Source organism: Boeremia exigua (genome assembly GCF_020726555.1).
Source record: "Boeremia exigua strain MPI-SDFR-AT-0100 chromosome Unknown C7974scaffold_7, whole genome shotgun sequence".
Taxonomy (NCBI): Eukaryota; Fungi; Ascomycota; class Dothideomycetes; order Pleosporales; family Didymellaceae; genus Boeremia; species Boeremia exigua.
The window spans coordinates 19,812-45,361 of record NW_025763524.1 but is presented as its reverse complement, the minus strand read 5'-3'; the positions used below and the strand labels follow the sequence as shown (position 1 = coordinate 45,361).

The following is a 25,550-nucleotide window of genomic DNA, read 5'->3' as shown; positions in this document are numbered from 1 at the left end:
AGGCTGGAACAGTAGCCGCAACTTTTAGGCACGCTGTGAGGGATGTTCTGTTCTTAGCACCTGGTCGCCCCCAAGGAATTTCCTGGGGCTAAACCGGAAGCCCACTGGCCACATTCATATAGTTCTACCAATATCGCGAGACTTGACACATCAAGAGTTGGACTGTTCTCAAAACGATCAACACCTTTCGTCCCATCTCAACTCACCAGTCTGCAACTCCGCACAAGCCTACTTGTTGAGACTGGGTGAGGATATCACTTGCGCATGGACAACATATCCGACAACGTAAGGATCGAACTTTTCGATCGGACCTATGAGGTATCGAGGTTATCTTCCCCGGAGCACGACCGAGTAAGGGCAATGGAAACGAAGGTCTACCACCTGTCATATGGTCCCTCCAAATGACTGCGTGATGGCATATCTGACGGTGAAGGTTGGTTTTCAGATAATCTCTTCATTCAACCAGACGGATGCTCGTGCTACCTAATTGTCACTGCAGAACACCTTGTACCTTTGTAGTTCACTCCAAATCTTATGTCGTGACATATGAAAAATAAGATGGTTCGATCGCCAATCTGGGTGCCTGAACACACGATCGAAGTAGGCAGACGCGTGCGTGCGCGATAATCGCGACTTCGGCGCACGGCAACCTCGATGCGTGTTGCGCGTGACCCCGTGACCTCGTGACTCAGCACGGGCCACAAACACGAAACTTGCCCTCATCTCGGCTCCCAGCCCCCTCCTTTAACATCGACACCTCTTGCTCCTGCACCGCACTCGCTTCAACACGCCAACGCGTGTCTATAACCATCATCTGTCACGAACCGATTTCGCATATCTGTTCGCATACCCCTCCGTCCTTACGAGCCTCTGTTCCCGCTTTCACTGGTTGCGCGTACCGAGTACTTGGCTTAGGCCTATCATCCTTGCGAACTTTCACAAGGCCGCTGGCGGTAAAGGTAGGCGACTCTGCCCTCGAGGGTACTGTGCGTCTGTCGGCTGTCATCAGCGGGATAGGCTTTCGATCGTTTACTAGGGTCGGGTACCCGGTGGCAGTGGCCAACAGAGAGCGCCGGAGTCAAGGCTGCTCTACTTGCAAAGCCTGGGCGGGTGGGTTCCCTTGCGCATCGCGTTCGCTGCAGTTGCGCCAAGGGGGTTTTGGTAAGTTGCGCGTATCGCTAACAATATGAACTTAAATCTCGATTTCAAGGCGCTTGCCTATCCTGCATCAACTTCCTCAGATCCCGTGTCACCATGCTCGTGCTCCCTTGTCTTCAGGTGTGATGCGGTCTCAAGGCAGGCAACCGTCTTGCTCGTCGCTAGAATATCCACAAGGTGCGACACACAGGTGTACGCCCTGCAGTACGACGCCAACAACCTGCAATGTGGAACTGCAAGACTTAGCAGTGGTCACAACCTCCCGCAGCCTCAGTCACACGATCTCCTGCGAGACAGAAGCAACAAACACCTCGACATCAAGACTCTTTCATTCGACCTTGTTCAACAATGTCCTCTCTGGTGTCCGGATGCTGGAGCTTTTGGCCCCGCGCCCAATCCTGAACTCGTCCATCCGATTTTCGAGCTTGCAAAAGCAACCTCAATAAATGTTGTGTTCGATTACAAGCGTTTGCGCAAAGAACACCAGGGCATGTTCAGGGCCTTCAGCAAAGCGGCGAGGGGTTTGCGCGGCTACCCATGTGAGGAATTGCTTACTGATCAGGGATTGAGAAAGGCGAGCTTGGAAGTCTTGAGTCCTGTTGTTACTACTGGGGCGCCCCCTCCCTACGATCGCTCCCGTCAACGGCAAAGACTGAGTGAGTAGATGACATCCTTCAAGGTTCAGTGTACAGCTGACTGACACACGCAGCTACCCCCAGCCCCCCAAAATCGCCCCCGCTCGAACCTGCCGTGCTCCAATCGCCAACGGGATCGCACTCGTCCGAAAAGACTATACCTTTCAGTCCTGCCGCAGCGGAGTCGTTGGAGAGAGCACTTGGACAGGTGTCGCCAGCATTTGACTTCCAGACTGCAGCCATCAACGCCGCAGTCAGACAGCAAATCTCAGCATATCTTGACCAACACCAGGCCGAGACTATCAAAGCAGCCTTGAACAGGGAACCACTCAGTGATGTCATCAACGCTGCGGTCAGCAAATACCTCGAGGAAAACTTGCCAACTATACTTCCACAAAGTCTAGAACGCATCATTGCTGGCCCATTGAAACCTCTCCTGGGCTCACCAGTCACCTCCTTCAGATCCTTCGACTCTGTTGGCAACTGGTACCCAAAGCTCCCACCTCTAACACAGGTGGGCAAAATCTTGATCCCCCATCTCCGCACCCACCTCGCTGAGCAATTCCGTCGTGACCTAGCCCGTCGAGAGCAATCTTTTGAGAAAACACTTGCTAAGAGAATGTCTGAAGTGGAGAGCGATGTGCAGGGAGCGTGCGAGGAAGAGAGGGAGAAGCTTCTTGAGGACATTGGTGATCAGCAGGCTGATTTTGCTTTGTTGAAAACCGATGTCATGACAGATCTCGAGAACGAGATTGATGTTCTATTCAAGCAGAAACTGGAAAACTTCGAAGATTTGATTAATGACATGGAAGACCGGATGTGTGACGCGTGTACCGAGACGTGTATTAAATTCAACACAGTAGGGTTGCAGAGGTTGATCGCGCACGAGGTACGGAGGTACGAAAGAAGAAAGAGGATGAAGAAGGGTGTGCATAGAGGTGTTGGGAAGATGATAAGAGGGGGTACGAAGAGGTTGTTGGGGAAGAGGAGAAGATCAGAGGATGCAGATTGGGTGGACTGTTGACAGCTGGGGGCAGCGGGCGGCGATGAAGGGCTTAGCGGTAGGACGTCGGGCTTCTGGATGATCTACGGTGTTTCTAGACGCGTCTCTCCCTGCGTCAAACTGGCCATATGCCTCGCATCAATATTCATGCCACCGCACCTCATGTACTCGAATTTCAAAACCATTGCCAGGCTGCATGTGAGGCGAGACCATAGCGAGACTTCCACCTTGTCCCGCCTCCTGTTGATAATGATTACCTGCGAATGTATATGCGCTCGCGATGATATAAATCTCTTCGCCGTCTTGGAAAGAAGGCTGGTTCGCACAGATTTGACTAGTTGTCGACAGGGTTACCACGCACACTACCACATCATGGTGCAACCATGCCTCCGTAACAGGTCCAATATCTTTGCGGCCTGTTGAACTCGTCCAGTTGGCGGCTAACGCGACGGTGGGTGCGGTTTTCTTTAATACTTTGTAGACTGTAGACAGTGAAGTTAACGTTGCAATCCGCTACTGGGCTCAGCCTTCTCCAGCACCCTAGCATATAGGTTCTAACACTGCTTTATGCTTAGCTTTACTAGATTGCCAGTATAGCTACAGCGCGTTAACTGATTCTATACTATTATGGTTAAAGATTACTATTATTCAAATAATAGACAGTATTTTACAAAGGCGCTTACCTAAAGGGATCTGGTGTAGAGTCTATAGGCTCTATGCTTCAACTACTAGGCACCCCAAATACCTATTAAAAAAGGACTCGAACCATAGATCACTATCTGAAGCTTTATCCTGTCCAACGTCTAATGCTGCTTTGTTGGATATCTCCCCATAATCAACAATGAATCACATCAATACCAGAACATTCTGCGTTAAATTACTGTCCTTCCACTGTGGATTTATGAGCTGACAAAGAGCTAATGAGCGATCAACAGGTAGGTGAAGAACAGAAACGTAGGTCTTTCATCAAGGTTCACATGTACTTGAAATATGGGTTTGGTCGTGAAATGTACGGCAACATGTTTGATCAAGGAACACCAAGCAAGCTCCAAAACGAAGACTTGTCCCGTTTTCAGCCCAGCTCATCGCTGACATGTGCGCTGCCGGTTTTGCATAAGCCATGTTCCCTAGAGGCATCTCGCTTACCAACATTAACCTAGTGTCTCTCTCAAGACTTTCATGACAACCGAATTCGTGTTCGTCGTACTCGTTCTCGACGCTAGAGGAGTGAGGTACTAGGATACGTGCATAACGCCGATCAGCATTGGCCTGGCGCTGTTCGTGGCTATCATGGGCGGTACTCGAGCCTTATCAAAACCTGATTCTGAACAATTTTATAGACAACCTGTAGGTGTTTCTTCGATCGGATGGAACTATTACTATACAAGACCTTTAATCTAATATATGCTAAGTTTATTATAGACGCGCGTTGGCGCGTTGAAGTGAGTTGCGGTGCAGGGGCAATGGGTGTTGATGTGGAAGGAGGGGCAAGTTCCGTGTTCGTGGCCCGTCGGAGCGCCGCGGGGTCAAGACCGGGAGGCAGCCGCCCGTGTACGTACCGGAGTCGCGATTATCACGCTCGCGTATGGAGCTATGCGTTCAGACACTCAGATCGGCGGTAGAATCAGTGCGTGTTGCTCGCGTGGTACTCGAATCGAGCTTTGTTGGGCTTAACCGTCCTCGCGTTTTTCGGCATGTCGACGTTCTCGAACGCACGTGTCGGCCACTGTCTTATCGCCGAACACAATGTGGATTCTATCGCCGAAAACTGTGAACGGCGTTCGGACAGCCGGTCCAAGGACCTTGGCTGTATCAAATCACTGAATGTTTCCTTTGGAGAGAGCCGTTAAGTGTAAGTACATGTGTTCACATTCAACTATATAAGTATGTATATTCATCGTCACTTTTCGGTATCAACATCCAACAAACTCTATCGATATCGAACTTATTGAACTCCCTTTCCAGCACCACAGATCTCTTGTTGCTTCTATTCCACACTATGCCTCCTCACGGTCAATATACTACCGAGAAGGTGACCTACCCATCTCACGGGGAGACAATCACTGGGATTCTTTACATGCCCAAGGGTGTCGCTAATCCACCTGGCGTCGTTGTCCTGGGCCCGTATTCGTTCGTCAAAGAGCAGGCCCCATTGCAATACGGTACGCGACTGGCCGACGAAGGTTACGCCGCCTTGATCTTCGATCCACGCACGGTCGGAGAGAGTACTGGATTGCCCCGGCGTCTCGAAAACCCCCTAATGAAGAATGAAGATGTCGTGTCCGGCCTCGACTACCTCGCCAGCAGAGGCGATGTGGACGCCAAGAAATTGTTTCTGGTTGGTGTTTGCCAGGGCGGGCCCGAGTGCCTGGATGTTGCCTCATACGACGATCGCGTCATCGCTGTGGCTTCTGTAACAGGATACTATCGCGATCGCGAGACGGATGTCTACATGATCTGTGCTGGCTGCGTGAACATCGAGCCAGGCGTTGATGTGGGAGATTTCAAAATGCCCACACCTGAGCAAGGAGAAGCTCTCTACCAGGCGCGCATGGAGCGAGCCAGAAAAGCTAAGAAACTGTACGATGAAACAGGGGAGGTTTACCAACCTCTTGTGGACCCCAAAGCTGCAGATCCCAATGTTGGCTCACTCGCTGGTCTTCCGGGACCGATTCCATGGGCATGGTATGGTCCCTGGACATTGAAAGGTTTCGAGAATCGGTACGCGGTCATGAGTGATCTAGATCACTTTGGCTATTCGACCGTTCCTGGTGTGGCAAAACTCAATAAGCCAGCTTTGGTAATTCATGGTGATAACTGCATGAATGCGCCTGCGGCGAAGAGGCACTTCGAATCGATCCCAACAAAGACCAAGAAGCTGATTTGGGACAATGACGTGTCGCATTTCCAACACTATGAGCAACCGGATGTTGTCGACCGTAACATAGGCGAAATCGCAGCTTGGTTTGGAAAAGTAATGATGTAGAAATAGAGACCGGCTGGTATAGCATGGAGCGGATCAGCCTTGATTAATCAGTTCTCTCGCTCTTTGTCCTGATGAGTAATGGAATTGACTCAACATGACGCCTCTTTCATGAAAGATTATTGAAATAAATCTGCTAATGCTTCGCGTGGACGCTGAACTTTTCAATGGCTGCGAACTGCTGATTTCTTAGAATGGTGTTGCAGAACAGAGAGTCTTGTCTTGCTTAGATCCACATCAGATGTTACAGTAGGGGCAGGCACAATAGATAAAAATGTACATCATGCATTAGTTGTACGTCAGGTGGTCAACCGGACGAACCCCACGAAGCTTGTGCTCGGGGCGTCTCCTTAAGCAGAAGCTCTCTGATGGGCGATTCATGATTCGACCGGCTATTAAGAAGCCGGTAGGGAGGGCTTTGCAGTTCCTAATCGACCAACAAACTTTGGTACACTCAGCGCCGTAACACCAGGCCCCTCCTAGCCATAGTAAAGTGGGGTTGTTTAATTACGTCATCCTAGCGCCCTTCGGAGCCAAGCGGCTTATTCACAGTCCAGCTCATCTCTGTGCATCTACTTCTTCATCGGCCGACCGCATCTGATCGAAATCTTGTTCTTGATAAAGTCATATCGTAATGCCAGGCGGAAACAAGATCACCGAATCACATGCGAGACGCAGCCGCCCCACGATATCATGCCGAGAATGCCACAGACGTAAACAAAAGGTAGTGCTCATTACCTTCAATGTAGAAAACTAGGCTAACTGTACAGTGCGATCGTCGGCAACCATGTGTGCATTGCATGAAACGCGGCAAAAGTGTATGCTATCGTCTCGGATTGTGTCAAGTCGCTAACAACATAGGATGCTTGTCTTTACCAACTGAATCATGATCGTGCGCAACCCGCCAATCTTAGTCTTCAACATGAGGATCAGTCGAGTATACCCACTATCGCCTCACAAACTCACAATGCAATTGAGCTTTCCCCGCCATCAACTGTCACCCAAGCTGCGATCGAGCAGCTTGGCTACGCCAATGACAGTGACGGAACCATGAGCATCATCCGTTCCGTCGAAGATCTTACCAGCGCATCGAACAACTCCCAGCTTGGCCAGGCCCCACAGCAAATCAGTACAGAATGATTATTCGTGAACTTCCATCTTGGGGCCACATCAACTACTTAGTGCACGCGTTCTTTAGGAACGTAGCGTGGCACTATGATATAGTGGACGAAGCTACGTTTCTGAACCAACTTCGCCACTGGAGAAGTCTTTCGTACAATCAGCTGAAGGAAGCACCACAAAGTTTGACGGCCGATCTCTGGTCGTTTCCTGCGTTGCTTTTCCAAGTCCTGGCACAATCTCTACTATTCCAGCCATTGAACCATGACGACAGTCTCAACGACTTGAAATATGCGGCAAACATGAACCTATCAGATCGAGCAGTAGAACTCAGTGATGCAGGCCTACAACTTGACTCCTTGGTCGGCAAAAGGAAGCTCACGCTCACAACGATTCAAGCTGGATTACTGCGCGCTTCATTTGAGAAAAACACAGGGAAGGTCGTAGAGGCGTGGCATTCTGTCGGAGTCGCGATTCGTAATGGTCAAGAACTTGGTCTTCACCTGGGGACTCCAGAGCCCATGCTGACTTCCGAGCATCAAAATCCAGCAGATCACAGCTTGGGATGTAGGATCTGGTTAATGCTTCATCTTTGGGATGCCCATATGGCTGTGGTCCTGGGAAGACCAATGATGACCAGATTGAACCCCAGCAACATCCCCCTCCCTGCATCATGGAGCCACAGCCCAATCGAGCAGGAGCTGCTGCAACCACGCGACGTCATCCTTTGTGGGTTCCACACGGCCTACAAATATTTGCAAGACATACCTGGGCTCGAGAAAAAAGACAACGGCTTTCTCCTGGTTGAAGAAATCCACAAAAAGATCCTCGCCAATATTGCGAATCTCCCTGCGTGGGCCACGCCCCAGAGATCACGTTTGAATGAATCAGCTTGGCTATCCGCAGCGCTGGAGACTATGTTTACCAATGTCCACTTTGTCCTGCTTGCCCTCCATCGTCCCTTTGTGTTCTCGTCTGCAAGTAGTCGCAGTAAAGCATATTACTTCGCGACGCAGATTATGGAGTCACAGGCCCGTCTCTTCGATCGAACAGAACCTCTGCAATACAAGAGCTTTGAACTGGTATATTCCACGTTTGATGCTACGGTACTTATCGCAGCCACACACATTCGATTCACAGACGAGTTTTCAGACCAATTTCCCGCAGCAAAGAGAAATCTAGAGTGGGGTTTAGACAGGCTGAGAGTTCTACAGTCCACGAATGACCTGGCTAGTCCAGCTTTCAATGTTATTCAGCAGCTGTACCAAAAGATGTTGGCTAGCGTCTGCCCTTCCCAGTCTCTACCCTCCTCTTCTCAAGGTGTGGAAGGTGAGACATCTGTAGGGTCAGAATCCGAGCTGTTTTTGTTTAACTGGGACGCCATTCTACAGCCTGTAGAAAACACGATGCCAGGAGGCATGTTCAACGAAATAATTTGCGATGGTGCTTTCGGATTTCCATCAGGGGGCCATAGGCAATCCTTTGTAGAAACAGACTATCTGCCGCTTGAGTTGCACAATTATTAAGAGATAGAACGAACGTACTGTAGAAAGTCGAGTCGGGGATGATCAAGCTCACAGCGCCGCTAGACTTAACTAGGCTGAATTCATCGAGGTCTATATCACAGCTCGCGCAAATCAGCACAGAGATTTAGCATACCACGGTGTTGCTGAGCTTTTGCACTCTCTACGTTGACGCTTCCGCTTCGCCTCTGCCCAATCTCAGGTTTAATTCTGCGGGCGTACGGAAAGTGCATAGCCTCTGCTGGGTGTGGAGACAGCTTTAGCTAAAGTATGGGTAGTAAAGATCCTTTGACGGGCAAGATCGAGACTAGTCTCAACTATGGTGAGACTGTTGGCGGGGGTTCGGAGGCTGGCCCTGATTGGCACGGTGAACATGGACGAACACCAAGATGCGGAAGTCATTGAGAAGGGGACGCCAGTAGTTGCGACAAGGCATGAGGTTGCGCATGGTACAGGTGGATGTGGGAAGCTCCGTGGTGGCGACGGTGGGATCTCTGAGGTTGAAGCACGAACACCGCTACGATTCAGCATTCCCAGCGGTCAGCGCGTCTATGAATCATACGGTATGAACAGAGGAGGTCCGGGTGCAGTCGGGAAGAACTATGCCTCCCGATGGAATGAGGATCACCCTAAGCTTGAGAAGATTTTCTTAGGAGGTAGTGCCGGAATTTTGCTGCAGCTGAGAGAACGCTTACCGGTTAATTCCCCTGCTGGAGGAGGCTGGGGAAAATCTGAAGATTCCAAATTGACCGCTATGTTCGATTATATCAGCCTTCAGTCGTGATGACAAAGTAATCAACAGAGCTGTTACAATACTTCTACCAAGTAGATAGTGAGTAACAGTCCATGTCTGAGTAAGATAAGCGAACTAGATTAATTTGTTTAACGATGGAAAGATTGATGTAGCAGCGTTCAAGCTGAAGCGAGTCATATCAGAGACGCTTTAAGTTCAGCCTATTCGCAGTGCAGTGCTCATTATATGTCCAGTGGTCTGCTCGTTGTATTGGAACACCCCCTCGCATCTTGTGTAGTATGCCCACAGAACTGACGGACACACAGCCGAAATTGCTGCTTTCGGAGCCGGTGCTCTTGCAGCCGTGTGTAAAAGTAAAGTAGCCTAACCCTCATACATTAATAGGGAAGACACCATAGACAGTGTTATTAACGCACCGAGTGCGATCTGTAAAGGAAGAGCATAGGCACTACAAAGAGGAAGAACATCAGTCAAGAAGACCAGAGCGAATATAGTAGCCAAAATACTGCTAGCACTAGATCAACGACTAGGAAAGGGCTGCCAAGATCCATGGCGAGACTTTCCAAGACAAATGGAATACACACAGTACCTTGCACTTCCCAGAACGTGGAAACTATGAAGTTATGACGATTTGCATGTATTGTACTGATAACAGTCCTTGTTCACAATGTATTAGCTGTGCAAGATGTGCAAACGCAGTCGTTTGATATTGCTATGCATGGATCTGAAACTCTAACACTTAACTATTTCTAGCGTGCACCTGGCGTACTTTAATGTATCTTTTTGGCCAGTTAATCTCCCCTAGTGGCTCTCGGGTACATCTATTCTTTGAAAAACTTTGGCTTTTAAACTTTCCCCCTATCAACTATCTCTTATCATCTACACGATCAGGAGTAACTGGGTGACCATGTACAATACTTCAAGAACTCGACTCTTTCTTATAAGGATTAAGTGGCACATTGCCGTCATCAAGACTCGACCAAGCTGTGCCGTCTGCCTTCCGGATGTATCTGAACAGTCTTCCAGGGTGCACTACTGCAAATACCACAGTGCTCGTGAGTAAGAGCGTCGCATCGAACGCATACATCATCCACTCTGACTTCAAGATTTCTCCGTCTGGACCTTGAGCGAATTCAATGAGTCTGAACAAACTTCTTGCAATGATCAAGAAGCTGACAGCGTACAGCGTCCACATGTGCTTCCTCCATCGCACCTGTGGCCTTTCGGAAACAGCGGTGGGGCCGCTGTTGAGTCTCATGTGCAGCACCACAGCCATGAGCAAGAACAATCCGAACGCGGCTAGTTGAATGCCAAGGCCTATCTTGACGATGAAGATTCCCTGCTTTGCGCCTTCTTCACCACTGGCCTGGGCCGCGGAACCTGCCATCTGGCAACCGAAACTCGCTACATCGATGAGGATGTAGATCTTTGACACCCAAGTGGACCTGATTATACAATAGTTTGCCGCATCAAGATTGCGAGCCAAACGACCAAGGGTCATGTAAACAGTTGCAGCGAGAAGAGGTGCCGATCCTAGGATGAGCATCATCTGGATGAGATATGGTGTTCCATTACGGATATTATCATGAGCCCAAGCTCGTCCGTAGTAGCCGGCAGCTTCTCCTGGAAGCAGATCAATGGCTGATATACCATGGTGGAGAAATTTCTCGACTTTGCGTACCTATACACCCCAATATAAAGGGGATAAAATACCAGCTACGGTACATGATCATCAAAATGACATGGATTACAGCTGTTATTCCGAACATGACGAGGAATGCGTATCCAGCGCCGGCTGAAGGGTTGTACGGGAACAAATCGAAGTCGGCCTCTCCTCGGGGAACTAGATATAGCGACGCCATGTTATCGTGCCCAAAGGTTTTGCGGCGGAAATTGGTAAGAGGGTGAGGAGCGTTGGTTTCTGAACAGGGAGAGGCAAAAGGTAAAGAACCTCTCGTTCACTCGGGCAAGCGTTGCATTTATGGTTGAAGCATCGCCTTGCCAAGATCGCGTAACTTGGCGTACTCGTATTGTAAGAGCGCAACTCTTCAACACAGCCTCTACGGTACGCATGAACGTTGCTTCTCGGTCTGCAGTCAAATTTCTGCCGACTGAGCGGTTTGATAGCTCCGTAATCCGTGCGGATATGCGAATCTACATGACACTTCCCTTCGCGAGAGATTCGCGTTGCCGTAGGAGTGGCAGTACAACATCATGGCATACTTAACACTTCCAATGTGTACATGAACGTGTAGCGTTGCCACAAGACGCACGATTGTGAGGATGTCATGAAGGGGAAAACATCACAAGCATCGCGCAACTCCACAATCGCGAGGTCAATTACCTGGGTAGGTATTGCAGAAGATTTAACCACCGCGATTTCATGAGGCGCTTTGGTGCACGCACGAACTATCTTTAGGGATGTATGGACACAAAATTCTCCTATTTTAGGACATGAAAGGACTAGCTGACGATTGAAACTTGTTTCAGAGTCGAGGGGCGTATCGTAAACGAGCCTCGTATCGTAAACGAGCCTCGTATCGTAAACGAGCCATGCGTCGGTGTCTAATCTACACTTGCCGATAAGAGGCCTCCTCAAGTATCTACAACCACAATTCAGCACTACTCTGACCGTCCATGCAAGCCTTCATCACTATTTACCGGTTGGATGAGACGTCCTAAACCGTCGGCAACCGTCTTGTTTCCATCTGGTTGTTCAGGTGGTTACAAAACGCAAACATTCTTCCCACACCGCTAGGTATAGCTAGGTAATTACTCTAAGCATCACCAGTCGCGCATGGCCGTGGTTCGAGGTTACAAAAAACTTCTTGAGCTCTCCTAGTAACTTGCTTGATCCGTAACTTTTTTCCTTCAGATCTAATTATAACTTGCAGCCTTGTGATTTACACTACCGCTCGCCTTTGCCAAGTCTCAATTTTGCTCCTCATTTTGCATTTTACCCATTCCAGGAAGGACATTCTTCCACGTTGATAGTCTAAAGCCGCCCAAACACAGCACAGGAGTCCGTTGGAATATTGGATCCCGCCGAACGATGCGTGATACGTCAAGAGAAAAACGTCATATTACACCAGTACACCACCATCGCAGCTCATATTGCACAATTCGGCACTTCGTTACAACACCACGCGCCTAAATGCATTCTCTCCCAATACACACATCAGGCAATAGTTTTCAGGATCAAAAGGCACTATTATGGTTCTATGCCGTTAATTCTCTTAACTCCAAGACAACAAAGATGTCGTCTGAAGGTCGGTTTAAGGTAGTTGCTAGAGCCGGAATACTCGACTTCACTCCTGCCTTCGAGAACGCTGTACGTCGCATCGCCCCTTCCGGCCTCTTTCTTGTCTTAACTGGCTAGCTGGACAACCTTGCAAGGTCGCCCAAAGCCTCCAGCGAAATATGAAAGTGGCACGTGTTGATCTCCGCTCCGCAATCTTGGGACTACTCTGCCTCTATCGTTTGCGCTTGAGCCACTGACTGATTTGGTAACTGCAGCCTTTTATCGGTGTCTATACAGTCCTACAGTTTGCAGTCTTACTATACTCGACTCTGAATAACGAGAAGTGGTCTATTCCTTGGTTGCTGACGTTAGCTGCCGCCCTTGCCTTTGTCGATGCAATCCTACTTATATTCTTATCCCACGCCAAACACACGCGCACTGTGTGACCATCGAATATTATTAACGTCTATCTGCTTTTCACTCTGCTTTTTGACTGCGTTGTCGTCAGGACGCTCTAGCTTGTCTAAGATGATTTAATCATCTTGAGCCTCTACATCTTAACCGTCGCGACTAAAGTCTTTGTCCTGGCCTTGGAAGCCTGGGAAAAGAGATCCATACTCCTGTTGTAGTACCGTGACCTTTTGCCAGAGACGACCAGCGGTGTTCTTGCCTGGGGCATCTTCTGGTGGCTAAATGCACTGATGCGGACTGGGTTTACTCGGCTGCTTACCAACAGGGACCTGTTACCTGTTCACCATAGCCTAGCGGCACGAGTACTGCTGTCAAAAGCTCGAGATTCTTTCCTGGCATCAGACCAATCCAACCGCTATGCCTTGGCCTTTTCCACCTTGTGGGCTACCGAAACTATTTTCCTGGCTGGTGTATTCCTCGGCTTGTATCGGTGCTTGAAAGAATGTGCAGACCCCCTCAACCATGGAGCAGAGATGTACCTATAGGTGGTGAAGGCCTCTAACTGGCTACAGGAGTCTGGTAAGCTGTCCTGCAGGGCAAGAATGTGGGAATTAACCAATTATAGGATGATTTGCTGCTTGCTACCATGGTACGTTCCTATATCGTGTAATCTGTTCCATGGTTGTAGGGGTCTGCACAAATCGCCAACGACTATATTAACAGTGTTCAAATATGCACTGCCTTTTCTGGTCACCAGAACCACTGCTTGGGCCTCAAATCCATCGCAGTCTGATGCGATTAGATAGGGGTTGACGGGCGCATGGTTGCTAGTCTTCCTCAGGCAGGCACTCTTGAATAGCATCTATTACCACATAACATTCTAATTTGTTACTTTAGTTTGTGGCAGTCTTTGCAGTTTAATCTACACTAAGACGCTGGAGCTTAGTAGTGTAAGTATCAACAAGTCTGTGGCAGTCTCCCTTATGTTAATAGATACCAAGAGTATCTGTTATAGCGCCACAACGTTGCACGAGCTCCAGGCCTTACTAATTAACTCTATTATAGCTGTTTTTCTTCTTTATTAACAGCTTAGCCTTGCCACTTTAGCACCCGTTGCTGTAGTAATCACAGCTACTACTAGTATATTATAGCTTACTTAGTATATTAGTGTGGCTAAAAAGAGATAGATAAGAGGCATCTAAACTTAGGTAGATATAACAGCTTCTACTATTACATCTATAAAGGTTAGAACTTAATAAACAATTTTTGTCTAGTTTTACACTAATTATTACTATAGAAAGTAAAGATACTTAGCTTGTTAGATATTGTTACTAATATAATCTAAGGCCTCTAACTAATAGAACTATAATTATCTAAGTAGTACTATAAGCTTTTAACTATATAGACTCTTATTAGTAAGTAACCCTATATATATATAATAGTATTAGAATTTCTCTACTAACTATTTTAGCTAAGCAGTAATAAGTATAGTAGCTACTACTCTATTAGTAATCTTTATAACTTCTATAGTTATCTTAAATACTACTAGATAGTCTTTAATCCCTAAATTAGCTTATACTTTACTATTGCTAATATACCTTTTAATAAGCCTTATAGTTATTATATGTTATACTATTCTATTTATTACTACTACTCTTGCTTATTTCTTTTATATTTAAAGTTATATACTAGCATATAGCTATAATAACTATAGGCTACCTATTAGTAAAGTAAATCTTTATCTAAGCTAGCAGGATAAGAATTAATAAACGCTTATAGCAATATTAGGAGCTAGTTTTAGCTAGGTAACTAGCGAACCTAATATCCTTAGTAATGTTACTATTAATATTTAAAAGGCTTCCTTTATATTTATTATTAGACTTATAGGTTTAGGTAAGAGCACTCTTATATAAGCTATTCTAGGAGAAGTTCTACTCTAATTAGGCTATATTTTTAGTAACCCTAGCAATATAGCGTTTATAGGTTAGGAGCCCTAGATTTAGAACTTAGTTAATAATTTGCTAGAACATCTTAGGTAACTCTAACTATAATATAAATTAGTTTACTAAGGTTATTTATATATATATTCTAGAGCAAGATATTAGTTAGTTTCTATAAGAAGATATAATAATAGTAGTTAGCACTAGATTTTTATAAGAATCGACTACTAAAATCTTAAATCTTATAAACAAGATACTACCTAACTTAAACAACCTCTAACTCCCCTCTAACTTAGTCCTAACTTACCTCTATTGCTATTTCTTATCTATCTATAGCTAACTAAGACTTATAGGTATAAAAGGCAAGCCTATAGTAGTTCTAGGATAGATAGTTTTTAAGTATTCTTTATATAAGACCTATAGGAATAAGATTCTCCCTAGTTATCGACTTTCCTAGTGCTCCTATATACCTTATAGTAGAATTAGAACTATATTAGAGGGTCTTATTACCTGCGTTATTATAATTTTCTTTAAGTAGTAGTTAAAAGCAGTAGCTTACCTTAGCCTAAACTATTTATACGCAAGAATTAACAATTCTAATAGATAATATCTTTATAGCTTAAGATACTATAACTAAGAAGCACTTATATTATAACCTATTTACTAAAGTAGGTCTCTTTTAGTAGTTAAGTATAACTATAGTATATGCTATAAATACTATCTATAGACTTACTTATACTAATTATATTATTACTTTTAATAGGAGTAGTAATATAGTGCACTAAGGTTTATTTACTTAACTTTAGTTTAATATAGATTACCTATAAGGGCTAGTAGTTAAATAGAATAGTATATCTAATATATAGAATAATATACTCTATAGGTAAGCGAATTAATAGGTAAGCAAATTACTTTTACTAAGCCTCTACTAAAGTATCCTCTATATACTAATACCTTAATAATAACCTAATCTTAACGCGTTAAAGGAAGCTTAAATATAGCTTATACTTTAAGCTCTTAAATAAGACGCAAAACTCTTATAGTAACGCACTATAGCTATCTATAATGTTCCTTAAGCTATACTAAGCTATTAACTTACTAGACAACCTTTATAAGGTAATACTATGCCTAACTTATAAGGGCTAGATAATCTAGAGGAGTAGGTAATTATTAATTACATACTTAAGCTAGATAAGTAAGGATTTAGCCCTTAGCTAGTAGATATAGCTATAATAGCTAATTCTTTGCATATAGAGCACAATCTAGGCCCTATTAGTATAAACTAGCCTAGTACGTTTATAAAGCGTTAACTAGAGCTTAAAGTAAAGTTTAATTATAGGTATAACTATAAGCAAGCCCTCTATAAGGATTCTAGAGTTATATAGGGCTAGTTTTCCCTAGTATAAAATATAAAAGCTAAGTATAGTATCCTAGATAATAATATATATAACTTTAATAAGATAGGCTTTATAATAGGCTAGATCTCCTAGAGAGTAGTTATTATAGCTTTAGAGAGACAAGGAAGGCTAAAGGTAGTCTAGCTAGGTAACTAGAAGTAGATAATAGTTATATAGGGTATTAATGCTAAAGGATAGGCTATTCTACCCTTTATTATCTTTAAGGCGCGCTACTACCTCTCTAGCTAGTATAAGGAGGAAGACCTGCCCTAGGATTAGGTTATTATAGTCTCTAGTAACAGCTAGACTACTAATAAGCTTAGTTTTAAGTAGTTAAAGCACTTTAACGTGCATATAAAGGAGCATACTACTAGTACCTACTAACTACTAGTTATTAATAGCTATAAGAGCTACAAATTACTCTAATTCTAGAAATACTATAAGGATAACAAGATTATTACTCTATATATGCCTCTACACTTATTATACCTTCTATCGCTACTTAATATAGGCTATTTTGCCCCTTTAAAGATAGTATATAGGCGCTAAGCTAAATTACTTATATATAACTAAATTAGCTATATTATAAAGACTAAGTTCCTACTATACTTTAAAGCAGCCTATAATGCAGTGTTTACCTCTAGTAATATCTAAGGAGAGTTTTAAGGTGCTAGATTAGTCCCCTTTAACCTAGAATAGGTTATATTAGCTCTTAATATAAAGCTTTAGACTCTATTACTACTACTCCCTACTAATAACATACCCTAGTAGTTATAAACCCCTAGCAACACCCTAGAATTTAAGTTACAATTAACTCTAATTTAAGAGAAGTATAAGAGGTAGCAGGGCAGCTTACTAAATTCTATTCTAAGCACGCTTAAGCACTATATAAAGAGGGGAGCAATCTTATCCTATAAGCTAGTTTTAGCTTAACAGGAAATTAAGGAGCTTTAAGCAGCTAATAAGGCTGCTATGCAACAAAAAATATACAAAAGAAAGCAAGTTTAGAAGAAAGGGACCCTAATAGTTAAAGATAGGTAGCAGCTAGCAGCTCTAAAGGAGTTTAGGGCGCGTAGTAATAGAAAGAGGGCAAAGAAGTAGGTGTGCACTTAAGAGGGCGAGCTAACCTAACAGTACTATAGAAGGTGTAATTAGATAGGACATAATGCATAAACGTGCAAGATTAATATAGAAGAGGTCTCTAAATAATATTCTAGCCTATACTATACTATGCAGGACTAAAGTATAGTATTTTAGGCTATAATAGGTTAAGTTTTAGTAAGGGCTTAGCAAAAGTAATTTACTTGCCTATTAATCTGCTTACCTATAGGGTACGCTATAGCTAAGGTGCTAGTATAGTATTATAACTAAGATAGTCCTATAAGTTAATTTAAGTAAGACACTAATTAGATTAGTAATAACTCTAAATTACTACCTAAGGTTCTTAGAGAGTTTATTATATATATATATTACCTTAGTTCTATTTCTATATAGTAAAATATAGTATTTATTACTCTTATAGTTCTATATATAGGAAGCTTTTAAGTAATAACTCTTATACTTAGCTTCTAGATAGGTATAGATAATACTAACTAGAATATAAATAACTACTTTCTAGAGCTCTTTAGGATCCTTACTAGTCTTATAGTTTATAATAGTATAGGAGTAGCCTATATCTTTCTAGTTATTATAGTACCTTTAAGTTTAGGGGTCCTCTATACTTAGCTAGTTTAAACTATAATAAGTGCCTCTATAGCATTCTTTTTGCGCACTAATATTAGAGTTACTACTAATTACTTTAGCTAGGATATATCTATTATTAATACTAAGTTACTCTTTGCCCTAGTAGACTTCTATATTAACTTTATATTAATTATTATATTAGTAATTCTAATATACATTTTCTCTAGGTACTTTATAGCTATAATCGCGCCTTTCTTTACTTTCTACTAGAATAAGTCTAACAGCTTATTCTCTAGTCTCTTGTTATAATATAAGAATATTATAGCATAACTTAAAGCTAATATAATATAGATTAATAGTCCTATAGAAGTTCTATATACGTATGTTGCAATAGATTTAAATACCTAATATAGAAGCTAGATCTCCCTTATTTACTTAATTTCTTTATCTACTCTAGAGCCTATTAATAGTATAGGTATTAGTATAGGGGCTATACTTTACTAAGAGGTATCTAGACTATCTTAATACTTTATAATAACTATATTACTTACTCTTCTATATTTAATGCTAGCTAGGTCTTATACTTAATCTAATAACTACTATTCTTATAACTATTATAATAGTATTAGTTATAAAATTATAGAGGTAACTATCCTTGCAGTTTATAGCCCTAGCATTTATATAGATTATATTATTTAGATAGTCCCTAGCCTATACTATATAAGACTAGACCTTACTTAAGATATTTTTTAGTGCTATTATATATATTAAGACGTTCTATACTAATATAGAGTTAGAAGCCTAACATACTAAGATAAATATAGTACTAAAGAAGTAGCTAGCGTATAGTTATATTACTATTAAAAGTCTTATAACTTCCTATAATGCACATAGTAGTAGCAAACTAGTCCTTTATAAAGTAAGCCTACTTCTATATAACTACTATAATATAGGCTTAATTTGTGCCTAATTTAGTATAGTACATAATTATAGCCTTAAATTATCCCCTTTTAGCCTTAGTCTAGAGTTAACCCCTTTTAGTATTCTATTCTAGTCTAGCTCTACCCTATATAAATATATATGCTTAGATATACTACACCTATAATAGGTTCTACTTTATACCTCTACTATCTATTTCCCCTATACTTACTTAATAGGACTCTATAACCTACTAGATAATCTATATAGGTAATCTAAGAGAGAGCATACTAAATCTACTATCTAAGTACTATGCTAATATAGAAATTAATTATGCAGGGTACTTACTCTCCTTTATTTATTCTAGAAAGAGTAGAATTAAGTAGTAGCTAGCTTTATCTAAGAATAATAGGTTATATATAATAGAGACGTTTAGGAAACTACCTACGCCTACCTAATATAAGGTAAAGGTACTAAGAGTAATATTTTCCTAGATAATAGTTATAGCAACGTAGGTAATAAGATCCTCTAATATAGTTCTAATTCTACTACAAGGTATATAGGAGCACTAGGAAAGTCGATAACTAGGGAGAATCTTATTCCTATAGGTCTTGTATAAAGAATACTTAAAAACTATCTATCCTAGAACTACTATAGGCTTGCCTTTTATACCTATAAGTCTTAGTTAGCTATAAATAGATAAGAAATAGTAATAGAAGTAAGTTAGAACTAAGTTAGAGGGGAGTTAGAGGTTGTTTAAGTTAGGTAGTATCTTGTTTATAAGATTCGAGATTTTAGTAGTTAATTCTTATAATAGTAGAGTATATTAGATTTTCTAGTTTATTGCCTATAAGTTTAGAGAGAAAATTAGTAATAGGTAGATTAAAGACATTAAGTATTTTTACATGCATAAGGATTATATATATAGTATATAATTTTAAAACATTACCTATATAGAAAATAGTCTTATTATTAATCTTAGCTAGAAAAGATTTATTATATATTAAGGCTATAGCATAGTAGGTATAGGTATAGAGCAACTTATTAGTATAAGTTAAGTAGACATCTACTATAAAGGAAGAAGTAAAGAGACTAATAGCATTAGAGTTAAAGAGGGTATCTATTATGCTAGGGAAGATGTCTATAGCTTTCTTAAAGACTATAGAGTTACTAAGATTAAAGCCTTTATAGAGGGCTAGGCTAAGAAGGGGACAGGCATTTAACAGAGATAGGTTCTGTGTAGTAACTGCTTAGAAAGTAGAGAGGAGGAAGGCCTATAATAAGAAACGCATAGTATAGAGAAGAAGGAACAAAAGTTTTATAATAGAATATAGAGTATATCTAAGTTAAAGTGCTTATATACCTACAGTCACGACACTAGCATCACTAGCTACATCAGTAGGCTTTCTAGTGCGGGCACGAGATAACGTGTGAAAGCCCTAACAAGGATAGGAGCGCCTTATGGCCACATCAAACGTACCTCTCATGAGTAGCCACTATCCTCTTCGAGCCATATTGACAAACAACTAACAATACCGGACTAAAAGCTTGGCCAGTGTATATCCCAAATAAAGAAGGGTGTATAAGCACTACCACGTCAAGCAACATGCTACAAATATTATATACTTAAAAGTAGAGAACAAAATAAGCACTAAAATAGCTCAGGTGGATGTTGTTTAGAAGGAATTTAAGGCTAAGATTAAAGGTCTCCATACGCGCTAGTCGAATTAGGCGGAGGGAGTGGCCAAGCCGCGCAAGGCCAACCAAACATTAAATTATTGACGTAGACATTACAAAGTATGTATGTATCACACAATCTCTTCCACGCACCACGATTCTATCAAACACCAACACAGAAGAATGTGTTCGCCCACATCGTCCTGCAGTCGCTTCCAACTCCTGGGTTCCATTTCACAAAGTCAGCCAGGCTAATCATGTTGTAGCTGGTAAGCTGGCTGCAGACAACGCCTGCGGCCGCATAATGAAACTTCTTGCAACTTAAAATCATGCCGGGTTGCGTGGGCTGCGGTGTCTGAATGCCGTTGCCTGCGCTCGTGGTAGGTGTTGGCGACAATCCTCCTCCGATGACGCCAACGCAAACATTGACATCTGCCCACATGCCGGAGCAATCATCTTTCACGGTGGGATTCCATTTAACAAAATCTTCGCGAGTAATCTTCTGATAGCTGGTCACCTGGGTGCACACTACTCCCTGGTTGATGAAGTGGAACTTGTTGCAGTTTGCGACCTATTGACGAAGTCAGTGTATGCCTCGCATAGAAATTGTACATAAAATCCTCACCATGCCTGGCTGCGTCGGCTGAGGGGTTTGAATTCCGTTTCCCGAGGTGATGGTGGTGCTGGGCTTGGGTGTAGTTGTTGTGGCGCCAATTACGCGGACGCATACGTTCACCATTTTCTGCAGGCCCGTGCAATCGGCGTTGACCGACGGATTCCATCGGTAGAGATCACCGACTGAGATCTTCTGGTAGCTGAGAACCTGGCTACAGACAGTGTTTGGGCCGATGTAGTGGAAGCCTGCACAGTTGGAAACCATGCCTGGCTGGGTTGGCAGAGGGGTCTCTATGCCATTGTTACCCTTGGTAGCGGTGGGCGTAGGCGTAGGTGTAAGCGTTGGCTTGCTTGTAGAGCTTGTGATCACAGACTCTGGGGAAGTCGTGAATGTCGAGGGTGTGGGCACAACTGACGATCGTAGAGATGAAGCAGAGGTTAAAGCAGCAGAGCTCGAAGCCGAAGCTGGAGCCGAGGCTGCTGGCTCATCGGTGGTCTCAATACAGTACGACTTTCCGACAGCCAGGTTGCCACAGGCCGCGTTTACAGAAGGGTTCTATATGTCTCATCAGCGTGGTCGGAAGTACAAGAGGTCGCGGAGCCCTCACCCATCGACGAAACTCCTCGAGGTTGATATAGTTGGCCTCAAGCATATCTACACAAGACCCGACAGACTCGTAGTCAAGCCACCAACTACAGTACTTGGTAGTGTCGTCCGCAAAAGGCAACGCTGGAGACGGTCCGTCGCGAGGCAAGATGCGGGCTGCTGATACGGCTCCCTGGAGGAAGCTGCCGATTAGGAGAAGACTAGTGGTTGAGAACAACATGGCTGCGAGTGCAGGCGTGGGCAGAGGAAAACGAATGAATGCCTGGACGTTGATCTCCGCCATACCCTCATCTTCTTATATGCAGCCGAAGCATATTCTTCTAGAGGCATATGCTGGATGAATCCGCACCACCGGATTTGAGCCCAATTCTGACCTCGGAATATGCTATAACGCTTCTACCACAAGCAATTATTTCTGAGTTGGTGAGAGCTCAAGCGGGCTGCAACGGCTGTTAGACTGAGAATAGTACCCACATAGGTGCTCCGTGGCTTCGCTGACAGACAGTTCCGGACCCAGTCGAAAGATCCGTATACTGCGTAGGGCAAGGATCCATTCACCCCATGGAGTGGTTATACGCGCTAGTCGTCCAGGGCTCCCGTGCAGTTGATCGGACAGGGATCACCTGTGGTTGTTACAATACCGGCGGCGGCGTTGCGACTCCATCTGGAATGGTCATCAATACTTGGGTAGGCAACATTGTGTCGCACGTGGAGTTTTATTGCTCAACGGCACTAACTTTGATCTAGAACTGGCTCTATGCAAGAAAAATTGAAGAAAGACAATTTGATGTAACGTCTTGGTACTGTAAGATTGAGGCACAGTTCCCTATGTAGCGCCCTTGTGACCTCGCAAAGCTTTGACCCCGGGGCATTGGATTTTGCCGATACCAATCTAGGGGCGAGGGCCGGGTTAGTCGAGACTACTCACTACCTACCTGCCGCCATCTACGACGGAGATCAACACGGATTTTAGGAAGGTCTGAACACATATTATCGTAGATTGGAATTCTGAATGGATTTAGAGTGCTTTTGCGCGACAAACCTGTCTATTCCGCTCAAAGCCTGCAACACAAAGTACCCGTGCGAAGAATTCTACTGTGGTCTCCGGGGTATCTTCATCCACTAAATTAAATGAGCTGTACGATAACAAACATCCAGATAAGGCTTAGGTAGTGCATTTACCACTCACTTTAGGCTGCAAGATGTTTCTCTCGGACTCAAGTCTTGTCGACATTCATCGCCCAGCTTTTTTGTAGCGGTGCCAAGCAAGACCCTTTCCCCTGGCGCCGAGGAATATGACTACATCCTGGTTGGTGCTAGGTCCGCTGCATATCTTATTGCGGCACGTCTCTTATAGCAACTACCTAATTATTAGGTCCTGATTCTTGAAGTTGGAGAACATATCTGCAATAATCTAAATGTGCAAACGCCTGGTCTATAAGGGAAGTTGTTGTCGAATCCTGTCTATGGCTGGCAATATTTTTCTGCGCTGGAACCAGGCTTGAATAATAGGAGTATTAAGCTTACAAGAGGGAAGCTAGTGGGCGGTACTAGTGCAATTAATAGTCACAGCGTGGTGTTTCTAAACTACGAGTATCAAGATCGTATTGTCGAAGCGCATTTATCTAATTCTTGGAGTGAGAAATGGAGCTCTCGAGGCTGATGATACGAAAGGGATACTCGCGATCAACTCGGCAACGAACTATAATCCTTGCGGGACTTGCTCAATGATGAGAGAGGATCTAGGGGGTGTGGTTGATGAGTGGTTGATAGTGTATGGGACGAAAAATGTGAGAGTCTGTAATCTGAGTATTTTGCCTATTATACCGCGGGGAAATATTTTATCTGCGGTTTACGCTTTCACTAAGAAGGCGGTGGAAATATTCTATAGGGAGGCGGAGTTTGATATGTCGCGGGCCTGATGTATCTTCTGCGGCACATATGACAGCGAAGAGATAAGCATTTAGCCATTCCAACTCTGAACAAGCAATCGCCCGAACATCATAAAAGTATATTTACATCAATCGAGCACGACTGTCGACAGAGTGTAAGCTAGAAGTCCATCCCAAAAAGAGCCCTGTTCTTGCTAGCGCCATTGCTTGCGGCAGCGGCATTGACACTCGCGCTCTTAGTGACAGTGACGACTGGCGCAGCGTTCTGCAATGCCTCGAAAACGTTGACAACGCCCTTGCCTCCACACATCTCCGCCTTGTTACCAGTACAAGGAGCGTGGCAGTCGGTCTGATTCTTAGTCCACTCGCCGCCGACGTAGCTGCCGCACCAACATTGATTGCCTTCCTGTACACCTGCGAAGTTGAAGGCCCGACGGTAGCAGCTGTTTTTGCATTTGGGAATAGTCAGGGATGCGTCTCCGTTTGCATTCATGCTCTGTTCGAGGATTGGGCGGGCCGAATTCTGAGTGTAGCATCCCAAAGCATTCCAGGCGGTAGGGGAAGGCGCGAGAGAAGGAACTTTGCTCGTGCTGGTGGTGGTCACCTTGAAAGAGGTTGTCGTTGGTTTGATGCTGTCCAATTTTCTTTGGGTGATGACGCAGTAAGATTGCCAATACCAGCCCTTACAATCAAGGCCGACTGAAGGGTTCCATTCGTTGAACTCCACGGGAGTGACTGAGTAGTGAGGTGCGAGATCAGTTTGGGTAAACATGAACTACAAAAAGGGAGCTTACTGCCATAGAGCTCGCGCACGTATTCACAAGTTTTGCCTTCGCCGTTGTTGTACCAATCAATACAGTCTTTGACTGTATCGGGGTCCCATTGGAGCAGCGGACTACGTGTTGAGACGGATCGCTGAGCGAGCGCCGCAAAGAGCAATGCTAAAGAAGTCTTCATGATCTAAGGTTGCCGGCGGATAAACTTCAAGGAATATGTCTTTGAGAATGCGAAAAATATTAGAGGGGAGCGTACATTACCCATTGTGAGATCAGATAGAGTACAGTGACTCTGACACTTGCCCATGACACAACCTGTTCACTCGCCCTGACTCCCTTGCGCCTCAGAGATTAGGGTTCTAGAACGCAATAGGTATGATATCGAGCATCCTTCGGCTAGGTAGGTCATATGCTCATGTACAAGGGGGTATAATGAGCGGACTGGAATACAAATCGCCCCATAATTTCCAGCAGGATATGACTGGTATCAGAGAGCGGCAGTAGTACTTCGTATTCGAGTTTGCTCATGATTTCCCCTTGTACAGCAAGGTTCATGGTTGCAAGGATTATGGATAGACGCACGTTCTTCGTCCAGATCTGTCGACCAATTTGAAAGGCATCCTTGTCTTGAGGCGTCGCGGCTGGGGATGCCCATACCTGATGGCTACGGACGCCCACACCCCTAATGTGGAAGCGCTAGTAGCTAAGCGAACAGCGACGTCTTGGCAAAGAACATCAAGCCTCCGCCAGACCTATCCTTTACCCTCTACTCTTAGGGTTAGTTCTTAAGGTCAGGGTTTTGGAATATATCAAGATCTGGCTGTGATGCACAGGTTTGAAGTTGGTGCAGTAAAGGTGGGTGAGCGTGAAGGAATCAAGCTAAGTCTGCTAGTGTTACTGGTTTGGTCTCTTACGGGTGTGGGCGTCCGTAGCCATCAGGTGTGGGCGTCCCCAGCCGCGACGTCTAGAAGTGGCTTTTCTGCTTTGCTCATCTCGGTAGAAAGATGCGCGCAACACGATGGAGACACCTTGTGCCTGCGCAAATGTCGACCCATGTTGCAGCCGCGGCCCGGTCCGTCGACGTTCACGCTACATACCTAAAAGTATGGGTCACGGGGTCAAGACGGAGCAAGTCTATTTCAGGAAGGTGCCAAGACCATGAAATCTCGGTCAAAGATAGTTTGTTCACAGATTTGTGAATTTCAATGAGGCAAGATT

At 44.2% G+C, this 25,550-nt stretch overlaps 7 protein-coding genes across 7 annotated transcripts; 4 read left to right on the top strand and 3 right to left on the bottom strand.

Moving 5' to 3' along the window:
• The first annotated feature begins 744 nt into the window (after positions 1-744).
• On the top strand, positions 745-3,044 carry C7974DRAFT_424829 (uncharacterized protein). The gene is made up of 2 exons (XM_046144449.1): positions 745-1,814; positions 1,868-3,044. Exons 1-2 carry the CDS (start codon positions 1,187-1,189, stop codon positions 2,815-2,817), a joined length of 1,578 nt encoding a protein of 525 aa, XP_045995885.1. The 5' UTR covers positions 745-1,186; the 3' UTR covers positions 2,818-3,044.
• Positions 3,045-4,633: 1,589 nt separating this feature from the next.
• Positions 4,634-6,083, top strand: C7974DRAFT_194885 (Alpha/Beta hydrolase protein). Its single transcript, XM_046136670.1, has one exon. The coding sequence runs from the start codon at positions 4,796-4,798 to the stop codon at positions 5,780-5,782; it is 987 nt and encodes a 328-aa protein (XP_045995884.1). The 5' UTR covers positions 4,634-4,795; the 3' UTR covers positions 5,783-6,083.
• A 287-nt stretch (positions 6,084-6,370) lies between these two features.
• C7974DRAFT_194875 (uncharacterized protein) lies at positions 6,371-6,792 on the top strand. The gene is made up of 2 exons (XM_046136669.1): positions 6,371-6,503; positions 6,550-6,792. Exons 1-2 carry the CDS (start codon positions 6,414-6,416, stop codon positions 6,667-6,669), a joined length of 210 nt encoding a protein of 69 aa, XP_045995883.1. The 5' UTR covers positions 6,371-6,413; the 3' UTR covers positions 6,670-6,792.
• C7974DRAFT_194868 (uncharacterized protein) lies at positions 6,751-8,582 on the top strand. The gene has a single exon (XM_046136668.1). It carries the CDS (start codon positions 6,916-6,918, stop codon positions 8,422-8,424), a length of 1,509 nt encoding a protein of 502 aa, XP_045995882.1. The 5' UTR covers positions 6,751-6,915; the 3' UTR covers positions 8,425-8,582.
• A 1,309-nt stretch (positions 8,583-9,891) lies between these two features.
• On the bottom strand, positions 9,892-11,037 carry C7974DRAFT_424827 (putative RTA1 domain protein; the record flags this gene model as incomplete). Its single annotated transcript, XM_046144448.1, has 2 exons — positions 9,892-10,798; positions 10,857-11,037. The coding sequence occupies 2 exons, from the start codon at positions 11,035-11,037 to the stop codon at positions 10,095-10,097; spliced, it is 885 nt and encodes a 294-aa protein (XP_045995881.1). The 3' UTR covers positions 9,892-10,094.
• A 9,568-nt stretch (positions 11,038-20,605) lies between these two features.
• C7974DRAFT_454987 (LysM domain-containing protein) lies at positions 20,606-21,884 on the bottom strand (the record flags this gene model as incomplete). Its single annotated transcript, XM_046145942.1, has 4 exons — positions 20,606-21,013; positions 21,068-21,364; positions 21,467-21,613; positions 21,666-21,884. 4 exons carry the CDS (start codon positions 21,882-21,884, stop codon positions 20,606-20,608), a joined length of 1,071 nt encoding a protein of 356 aa, XP_045995880.1.
• A 1,783-nt stretch (positions 21,885-23,667) lies between these two features.
• Positions 23,668-24,971, bottom strand: C7974DRAFT_194857 (WSC domain-containing protein). The gene is made up of 2 exons (XM_046136667.1): positions 24,351-24,971; positions 23,668-24,291 (listed from the first exon to the last, which is right to left on the bottom strand). The coding sequence occupies exons 1-2, from the start codon at positions 24,511-24,513 to the stop codon at positions 23,717-23,719; spliced, it is 738 nt and encodes a 245-aa protein (XP_045995879.1). The 5' UTR covers positions 24,514-24,971; the 3' UTR covers positions 23,668-23,716.
• Positions 24,972-25,550: the final 579 nt, after the last annotated feature.